At 61.8% G+C, this 10,357-nt stretch overlaps 1 protein-coding gene across 1 annotated transcript; it reads left to right on the top strand.

Moving 5' to 3' along the window:
- Positions 1–5: 5 nt before the first annotated feature.
- IHH (Indian hedgehog signaling molecule) lies at positions 6–8,267 on the top strand (the record flags this gene model as incomplete). Its single annotated transcript, XM_042827288.1, has 3 exons — positions 6–284; positions 3,934–4,195; positions 6,550–8,267. Coding segments are annotated over 3 exons (1,203 nt in total), but the record flags the coding sequence as incomplete, so codon positions are not given.
- Between the last annotated feature and the right edge of the window lie 2,090 nt (positions 8,268–10,357).

Raw genomic sequence — 10,357 nt, forward strand, 5'->3', positions numbered from 1 at the left:
TGCTGCTGCTGAGCGGGTGCGCGCTGCTGCTGACGCCGGCCGTGCGCGGCTGCGGGCCGGGCAGGGTGGTGGGCAGCCGCCGCCGGCCGCCCCGCAAGCTCATCCCGCTCGCCTACAAGCAGTTCAGCCCCAACGTGCCCGAGAAGACGCTGGGGGCCAGCGGGCGCTACGAGGGCAAGATCGCTCGGAACTCTGAGCGCTTCAAGGAGCTCACGCCCAACTACAACCCCGACATCATCTTCAAGGACGAGGAGAACACCGGCGCCGACCGGCTCATGACCCAGGTACGGCCCCGCCGCCGCCCGCTTCTCCCCCCGCGCCGGGTACCTGCGGGCACCGGGCTGCCGGCACGGCCCGTTCGTTCGGGCGGGAGGCGGAGACCGGCGCTGCGGCCGCCCCATCCTGCCCCGGGCATCCCGGTGCCGCACGGGCATCCATCTCCCTGCTTCGCCGCGCTGCTCTGCCCCTTCGGTGGGGCTGGGCGCGTCGGAGCCGGAGCCGGCAGCACCCCGGACCCCGAGGTGGCAGCACCCACGGCTGCTACACCGCAAGGTGTGCCTGGTACCCCCGAGCTGCTCGCGTGCTGCACTGCTATCTCCCCGAACCGAGTCCCACTGTCCCCTGGGCTGGCAGTCCCCTGCTCCGCTGTGCCTATCCTATTTGTGCACCTCTGCTCTGCGTACTGGGGGTCACAGCATAAGCTCGTGGAGCCCAGCATGCTGGCGACGAGTGGGCAGAGCAACAAGTTTATCCCACTCGCTGTCCTTGTCTCCCGTGCTATACCTCAGTGTTCAGAGCAGGAGGTTCCCTCGTGTTCAGAGTAGGACGGTAAAGGGTGCCTGGCATGGGGCTGCCCCTCCTGGGTATGGAGAAGGGAACAATCTGTTGTTGCAAATGTTCTGCTGTTGCATTCAGCTTCAAAGTGCTCTGAACCAGTGGGAAGGAGGGGGGCGGACAGAGGACAGCAGCGGGTGGAGGGGGTGACGATGAACGAAGGTTACTCTGTGTTTTAATATTGCCAGGAGAATGCCTGAGGGTTTCAGGAATGCAGATAAGGAGCCACACGGCCTTGCTATAAGAAACCTGGTCATCGGCCTCAGTGCGGGGTTACAGCCCGAGCGAGCTGCTGGGGGAGGCGGGGAGCAGACAGGTGCCTGCTGCACCCCAGGGCTGGGGATGGGCGTGTGAGCGGGATGGCCCCGGTGGCAGCAGCTGAGCCGGGCTCTGGCCATGGACTCTGCCCGAGGTGCTGGTGACAAGGAGAATAGCGCGGTTGCTGGCTTGACAGTTCTGTTACCCTGTGTGCCCCAAGGGCTGGTCCTCAAGGGCTATGGCACAGGGATGTTTTCAGACCAGGGAATGTAGCTGAAGGGTTGAGTCCCCCCTGTAAGTCGCTAATCCCTGGAGCCTGCAGACCCGATGCAGAACATCTTTGTGCCCAAGGATGCTGAGGAAGCAGTGAGCTCTGCCAGTCGTTGTGACCTAAGGGTACTGCGGGTATCACAGTGTCCTGAGGGTTGTCTCCATTGCTGAGGAGATGGCATGACTTCCGGTAGCTCACTTCCATCCCACGGCCCTCTGGGCTCATCCTGTGCCCCTGGCTGTGGGAGATGCTCCCAGACGTAACAGCTCATGCACCGTGCCCTGCCATGGGCTGGGAAAAGCCATTGACCCAACTCCTCATCCCTTCCCCCAGTGCCCTGGCTTTTACTGCTGTTGACTCACTTCAAACCTGTTTTCTTTCCCCAAGTCCAAGGGTCTGGGTGTCCCAGGCAGCCGGAAGATGCTGCCTGCTTTGGGGGGTGGGTAGAGCTGCTCTCTGCCTGCCTTTACTTTATCGTTTCATCTTCCTCAAGAATTCCAGTGTGTTTGCTCTTGCTGGTCCCACTCGGAGGTGCTGAGATAAGGCTGGAGGCAGAGCTCGCCTCACCTCTCCCCGCAGCCTGGCCCAGGAATGTCCCCAGCCCCCTGCTCCCACCAGTGTCCCCACCCCACATCTCTCCCCATCACCCCTCGCAGTCCCTCATGGTTGGAGACCATCTTTGCAGAGGTGATGAATTGCTCATGTGGAGCTTACGGTGGGACTTTTGGCTTTCTCTGGAATAAACCTCACCTGGGGGCAGATGTAGGGTGACCGTTCTTCTCCTGGCAGTGCTCTGTGCTCGGGGGCAGCTGTGGCTCATTGCATCCCAGTGCTGAGGCGATAGGCACAGCAGTGTCCCGGATTTTCCAATGGCTCTGCCCTGACCCGGAGCTGTGTCCTTCCTCCAGTCCTTCCCAAAACGTTTGACTTCTGCTTCGGGACGCTGTCCTGCCCACAGTCTGGGCATGAGAAAGGAGTGAAGCCAGTGCCGGGTGGCAGAGAGCAGCTCTCCGCTCAGCACAGCCTGACATTCCCAGGGTCTTCTTTTGTCTTGCCCGTCCCTGCCCGCTCCTTGCACATCCCACCTGCTCTCCCTCTCTCTCCCTGTTTGTTACCTCCCGTCGCTCCTCGCCGCCGGTACCTGCGGCCCTCCGGTCCCCTCCTACTCCCTACCCGCTCTGACACCTGCTGGCCACCGAGGGCACAGGCAGGGCCGCCCGGCTCGGGGTTCGGGGACGCCGCCAGCCTGGTGCTGCGCTGCGGGGACACCGCTGGGGACAAGGTGGCTGGTCCCTGGGATAGTGGCAGGCGGCGTCCCGGCGGGGGACAGAAGTTGGAGGGTCTCGGTCTGCGCATGCGTCTCCTGTAGGGAGCACCGGGAAGGTGGAGGGGGACAAGAGGGTCCCAAAGCAGGGGGTGAGGGGACACTTGGAGCTACGCAGTATGACAAGAGGGGCTCCTCACTTCGGCAGGGCACGGCCCCGAACCCTCTCACTGGGGTCCCTGGAGTCCTCGTGTCTGCGCAGAGTGGCACCGCGCTGGTGCTTGCTGAGGACAAAAGTCGCTCCCCTCCCTTCTCCTCCCCTCCCCTGGGCACTGTTTGTCCAGCACCTTCCTGCCTTATCTCCCCACGCCCAGGGAGCCACGAGACGAGGGTAGAGGCGCTCCCCTGCCCCATATGGAGCAAAGGCCTGCCGGGCACTGCCCTCCCCAAGGCTCACACTGTGCCAAGAGCAAGTGGAGTTCCCCTGGAGCAGCACCCCAGGATAGGGACAGGTGATGGGGGACAGGGAGAGGGCAAATCTACTGGGACAGCTCCTGCAGTGTGAGGGCCTTTCTGAGCCTCCTGGCACCCAGCAGCAGGTCTGTGGCCTTGCTTCATACTCTCCATGGTGCTCTCATGACCTGAGTGTAATGCTGCCAGTGTGACATTCTGCAGCAGGAGATCCAGCACCGGGCTGTGACTGTATGAAGCATCCCCCACAGTCTGCTTGTAGCCTGCTATCCTGTTGTGTCATTTAATGCTTCCCAGGACTTACCTCGTATGGGACCACATCTGGTCCTTTCTTTTTTTTTTTCCTATAGCCCCCACTGTGCAGTCATAGTCCACCCACCCTGTTTTATCCAGAAGCACCTCAGTACCATCCGTATCACATTCTCTGCACCTTTTCAATCTGATCTCCATCCCTCTTACAGTCAGAGAAGGGACCTAAAGTGCAGACTGTACCTGCAGAGCTGGACCAGGTTTGGTCCCCACCGTGACACAGCTGCGAGTGGAGCTGCTGTGCTGGGGGAAGTGGTCAGGGCTGCATCTCCGAGGGGTGCTTTGGGGTGAGAAAAAAACAGGACAAAGCCAGACAGCTTGCTCGCCTGGCCCCTATGGCCACCAGCTGTGAGTCTTTGAGGACCTGTTGTTGTTCCTCAGCCCTTGTGTAAGGGACATGTGGAAATGGGCTCACCCCATGTGGGCAGGGGATGGGTGAGGTTGTGAGGCCGCTGTGCCCCTGGGGCAGTGATGGAAGCACAGCCCACCCCAAAGCCCTTTACTGACTGTGCTCCCCACCCTGCAGCGCTGCAAGGACCGCCTGAACTCCCTGGCCATCTCTGTTATGAACCAGTGGCCAGGGGTGAAGCTGCGGGTGACAGAGGGCTGGGATGAGGACGGTCACCACTCAGAGGAGTCGCTGCACTACGAGGGCCGAGCCGTGGACATCACGACATCAGACAGGGACCGCAACAAGTATGGCATGCTCGCCCGCCTGGCCGTGGAGGCCGGCTTTGACTGGGTCTACTACGAGTCCAAGGCACACATCCACTGCTCCGTCAAGTCAGGTAAGGATGGAGAAGACAGCGGGGCTGGGGGACGGCCCCATGCTGCAGTGTGCTGTGGGCCTGGCTGGCTGATGGGGTGCTGCTAGGGGATTGCTGTGCCAGGCAGTGGGGCAGGGTGTGAGGCACAGCTCTGCGTTCAGCAGTGCCATGGGGCAAATTCCCTGACAGAGCCCACTCTCTCCACCCTTTTCTCACCCTACACACCCTTTTCTCCCCACGTACCCATCATTTCTGCCTCCCATACCCTTGCAATCCCTCAGTCCCCATCCAGCCCTGCTCTCCGCAGCAGCCCCCAGCCAACCCCGGGTTGTCCCATGGCCACTGTGGGACGAGGACGCTCCAGAAAGGTGTCCTGCAATCAGGCCCCTGCTGTGGAGGGATGCTGAGGGCTGCGGGACACTGGGAACAGGACTGAGCGCTGTGCTCGCTGGAGTTGCTCGCTTCTCGGGCGGTGCCGCGAAAAGCGATTCTGCAGGCTATGACGGTGTGGGGTGAGCCGCCGGGGGGACAGGAGCCGTGCCCGGGGTCCCGCACAACCCCCGGCCCCTCCCGGCCGCGCTGGCTGCGTGCGGCAGAGGGCAGCAGCGGCCCACGCACGGCGCGGGGCACCCATGCGGGCTGCCGGGACGCGTCGGGAGAGCTCCGCACCGCTCGTGGGCTTGCGCGTGCGTGGGGACAGCCGCAGCGCCGGGTCCGCCCACGGCCACGCACACCCGCGGAGCCGGGCTCCCAGCGCACTGTACCTGTCCTACCGCCCTAGCCCGCGCCCAGCGGCCCGACGCCCCCCGACGGCAGCCGGTCCCCCCGCGCTGATCCCATCCCCGATGCCAGGACGGCCCGCGATGGACGTGGGGCCACCGCGGCGCAGAGAGGGAGCGACGCGGCCCCGCAGCAGAGGGACGAAGCGTGGGCGAAGCGCCGGGGTTCCCCCATCCCGGGGTGCCCCGTGGGGCTGGCCACAGGAGCGGGGCCGGGCTCCGGAGCGAGGACCGTGACCCCGGTGCGTGGGGGCTGGCCTGAGGAGTGGGGCTGTGCCCCTAGAAAAGGACCGAGGCTCTGAGTGCCCCCGGACTGATGGAAGACAGATGCCGCGAGCGGGGCCCCGAGCTCCTGGAAGGCTATTGGGGGCAGGTCGGAGCCTCATCGCTCACAGCAGCAATCTCCCATGAATGTGGATCCCCCGTATTTATCCCTAAAGCCAAGGAAACCCCGGGGCTGTGTGGCGGAGGCTGTGCAGTGCTGATCCCAACCCCCCCAGCGCTGTGTACAGAGGGCAGCTGGGCTGCCTCGTAGTAAATGGCTTTTATTTTTGTATGGATGGCCACGTGGCCTGGTGTATGTATTGTGTCACTTTGGGTCCCCCTGCACCCGTGCACCCCTCCGTGCCCGGTGCCTGTGCCTCTGCTCCTGTCAGGTGCCCCCTTCTCCTGCCAGCCCCTGCCTGGGGATGTGGGGTGCAGGACTGGGGACCTATCCCTTGCTGGGAACAGGCGCAGAGCAGACACTGCACCTCATCTGAGCAATAAAAGGATTCTGTCCCACAGATGGGTGACTCTCTTCATGGGGCTGGGGGCTGGGGGCTGTGCGATCTTGGGGGAAGACTGCTGGGTTAGGTTGGGAGCAGAGTTGGTTGGGGCTGGATCCTGGGCAAGGTGCCCCAGTGGTGGGAGGATATCACATAGAACATGAGAGGACTGGGAAAGAGGGCTGCTACGGGCGCTGAACACCACACCTTGGAAAGCCAGCGTTCCCTAACTGGGTCGGACAGTGTTCCCTGTCTGACAGCCTGGTGGCTTGTCCTGGCTGTGAGCTGTGACAGCTCCCTGCAGCTCAGAGAGGGGGTGCAGGGAGGGTGGAGTGAGCAGCAGGCAGGAGGAGGGGGCTGCAGTGTGGGATGGGGACAACATGTAGGGCTGGATGCTGCACCCCACCGCTGCTCCTCACTGCATCCCTGAGTGGCACCCAGGCAGGCAGGGGACAGGAAGGCAGTTCCCACACACCCTGGGCACACAGTGCAGGGTTTGCAGCTTTATGTGCCTCCCCCGCTGCCTTGTGTGTTCACGCTGCCCTTTGCCCTGGGGCTGCCCTTTGCCCTGGGTGCTCCCTGTGCCAGCAGGTTTGGGGGCCCTGCTTTGCAGAGCAGCACTGCAGTGGGTCGCAGGCACTGGCAGGTACAGCTCGGTACTCTTGGCAGCGTGATGGCAGAGGTGGCGCTGTGTGCAGGGAGCTGTGCGCATCGGCAATGCCGGGGCAGCGTTATACTTGCCGGGCAGCACGGGGCCTCCACGCATTGTGGGGTGATGCTAGGGGTCTTGAAGACGGGTAACCCTCTCCTTTGCTCTCTCCCTGTGCAGAGCACTCGGCTGCCGCGAAGACGGGTGGCTGCTTCCCTGGGCGGGCGCTGGCGACGCTGGAGAACGGTGTCCGGACCCCGCTGTGGGCACTGCGGCCGGGCCAGCGAGTGCTGGCGATGGATGGGGCAGGTCGGCCCACCTTCAGCAACTTCGTCGCCTTCCTGGACAAGGAGCCGCGTGCCCTCACCACCTTCCACATCATCGAGACGCGGCAGCCACCCCGGCGCCTGACCCTGACACCCACCCACCTGCTCTTCGTGGCAGACAATGCCTCGACACCCGCCACCCAATTCCGCCCCACCTTCGCCAGCCATGTGCAGCCCGGACACTTCGTGCTGGTGGCGGTGGGCTCAGGGGGGCTGCAGCCCGCCGAAGTGGTGGGGGTGCGGGGCCGGACGGATGTGGGGGCTTATGCCCCGCTGACGCAACACGGAACGCTGGTGGTGGACGACGTGGTGGCCTCATGCTTTGCCCTGGTGCGGGAGCAGCAGTTGGCACAGATGGCGTTCTGGCCGCTGCGGCTCTACCACAGCCTGCTGGGGGGACCGGGGGTGCAGGGTGACGGTGTGCACTGGTACTCGGGGCTGCTCTATCGCCTGGGCAGGATGCTGCTGCCCCCCGACAGCTTCCACCCACTGGGGGTGCCCCAGGCCCAGAGCTGAGGGTGTGCCGGCGGAGGAGGTGGCAGTGCGGTGACCCACCCCCAGCTGTGCCCACATTGGGCTGGGGGGGCTGCATCCACACCCAAGCCGTGGAGGCTTCGCCCTGCACACCCCCTCCTCGCCCCTTTGCTGGTGGGATCCACATGCTGCTATTTGTGTGTGTGCGTGTGATGTGCGTGTGTGTGTGCAGGGCTGGGGAGTGGGGACCAGAGGTTGTACCCAGGGCTCCCAGTAGCTGCAGCTCTATGGGGAGGCTTGGGGAGGCAGCTCTGGGTGCTTTCTGCGGTGATGCCATTCCCATCCCTGGATTGTGGCAGCTGGAAGGAAGGGAATGTGGGTACTGGGACCAAAAGAGAGGCACACCCAAACCAGTGCCTTGTATGGAAAGGATGGCATGGATGTGGCACGAGACCCATGACTTGGTTGCATGGGTGCTGCCAGGGCAGCAGGCTTGGAAACAGGACCCAAAGGCAGCACCACAGCCATCCTGACTGCAGGGACAGGGTAATAGCATGGGGGAGCTGCTCTGGGATTGCATCCCGGGGATGCAGCCCTGCAGGAGCAGCACAGAGGAAGCATCTCCCTCCTCGCCTCCCCCAGGCTTAGCCCCAAATCCCTGCATTTGCACCCAATGCTATAAACCCCCCAGGTGCTGCCCTCCCACCCCAGCACCCCACACCCTCAGGGTATCTCATTGCTGCTTGCCTGCTCTGGGGGCCTGGGGGGTCCCATCAGAGCCGCAGCCACAGTCACACATCTTTCTTTATTTATTTATCTGCTCTTTGTATGTACCATAGCCGAGAGGCACCATGGGCGCGTGCAGGGTAAGAGGGGAACGGGAGGGTTGGGCAAGCTGGTTTATTTGGGAGGGGGGATTTTTTTTTTTTTTTTTTTTTTAATGAAAAGCAGAAATTATTTAAAGATTATTTTAAAGCACAGTTTTGATTGTGATTGTTGTCCAGGGTGAAGCAAGCTGACAGCAGGTGTACTTTTGTCTCTTCACTGGATGTACCTTTCCTGGTCGGGGACATGGCCCAATAAATCTGTCATCTTCCAGGCGGGTACTGCGAGCTGTGGTGTGGGGAGAGGCAGCCCCATGATGGGTGCAATGTGGTCAGCCTGCAGCCCCCAGGGTGAGCAAAGCATGCTGAGTTGGGCCGGCAGCTCTGGGAGAGAGATGCTCTATGTAGGGTACACCTAAGCTGTTGGGATCCCCTCTCCATCCCACCCCATGCCCCGTGCTCACTGTGGGGACCATCCCAGCAGTTCCTCATTCCTGCCCTGCCCATACCTGTCTGTCTGTGCACCCCTGCCCCATATCCACCGCATATCCCTGCCTCGATCCCATAGTGGAGTTGGAGCAGGGTTTTTCCCGAGACCCTGTAGCACAGTGAGTGTACAGCAATCCAATGGCAACAACGTCTGATTTAAGGGCTCTATGAGGCAGCATGGCTAATTTAATTAGGTTCTTATTACAGGGAAGGACAAATTGGTCCCCAGAGGGCCCTGGGGTCAGGCCTTGGAGAGGCGCTTTATGGAGTGAGATTTCAATCAGGGGCTGCATGACGGGAGCCTGAGGCGGGAGCTGTGGGGCAGAGGAGACACCCTGGCCATACTTTCCTCCCCATCTCAGCACCAGCCCAGTGCTGAGCCTGACTCCTCCTGTGCCTGTTGTGCCCTGTGGTTCTGTGGGCATTGCCAGACCAGATGGGTATAGGTGGGCATGGTGGAAATGGTCTTTGCCCCTTTAGAGGATGCTGTGAGTACAGCGGGCTGCCAAAGGAGGTCCCACCTCCCATAGGGTGGGAGCAGGGAAGTGTGGGGAGGGTCCCAGATCATGGCAGCAAGGGGAAGGGAGGGGATCCAGAAATAGGATTTTGGATTGTTTCTCCTCCTGAAGCCCCATGTGCTCCTCCATAGCCACATATAGCCCCATGGCAAGGACAGTGAGGACAAAACGATGCCAGTTCTGGTGGTGGGGTCCCACTGGTGCCCTGTTCCATCTCATGCCGCTGCTTGGTGATGGATGGGGATGCCGGTGGGTGGCCGGCAGAAGGGCCGGGTCGGGGAGGGTACCACAATGGCTGTCTCCCCATCAATTTGTCCACATTACCATATGAATTGTGGGCGGGGGAGAGAGGAAGAGCATGTGGCGGTGGGGGAACCCCCCCACACGTCGCCATCTGGGACATCACGGTCGTTCCACACCCATCCGGCCCTGTCTGAGCACCTTAACCCCCTCCCGGCCCCACATCAGGGGAGGAGAGGTCCCACCCCCTATTCACAGCCATGAAAAGGATACAAGGCCAGGCGATGTTAACAAGAGTGGGGGGCAGCCCCTTCCCCGGCCCTCCCGTCTGTCCCTCTCTCCAGAGCCTTCTGCTGTGGCCGTGCTCCCATCCCAGCCCGGCACTGGGCTCCCAGTGGGGTTCGGGAGCCATTGCCATAGGGAAGAAGTGAGCACCCCACAAGCATCTTCTGCTTGTGGGACAAGAGTGGGGCCGAGTTCCCATGCAGGGGGATCTCAGGGCCAGAAGGGGTTCATCACCCCCCCCAGCACCACTGGATGCTGCAGCTCCAGTCTGCTCCAGCCTCCAATCTCACTTCCATTAGCTTAATTTCTCTTAATGACTTTTTGGAGCACCGCAGCTCCAGGGGCAGGACCCTGATCTCTGCAGCACTGTTCGTGCCACTCTGTCCTTTTCCCCACGGCTGTGGGGTACGCAGGACAGCGGGACACACTGTGCGAGCATGCGGGATGAGGAAGGCTTTAATCAGGACCCTTTCCTTAATAAATCACCCTATGCCCTCCCTCCCGCTCTAATAACTGGGCCCCACCACCACAACAATGCACCTAATGGAACGATTTATTTTCATAATGGTGCTGGTGGGGAGAAGGGGTGGCCAGGGCGGAGACAGCACACTCTGGGGCAGGAGTTTCTAATTAGTGAATGAAATTTGATGTAAAGCTGGAGGAAGATGGATTTGCTGCTTGACAAGGGGCCTTTCAGCTCATCAAATGTGCCCAAACAGGGAGGTAAATTAAATTATTTCTAATCCTTTGCTAACCTCTAGGGAGCCACCCCACCTCCCCCTCGCCAGCAAAGGGTGGGACTGCTCCTGAGCTGAGGAGGTGCTGACAGACT

This window comes from Centrocercus urophasianus, unplaced genomic scaffold (assembly GCF_019232065.1).
Source record: "Centrocercus urophasianus isolate 14NV4802_14NV808 unplaced genomic scaffold, USGS_Curo_1.0 seq_28, whole genome shotgun sequence".
Taxonomy (NCBI): Eukaryota; Metazoa; Chordata; class Aves; order Galliformes; family Phasianidae; genus Centrocercus; species Centrocercus urophasianus.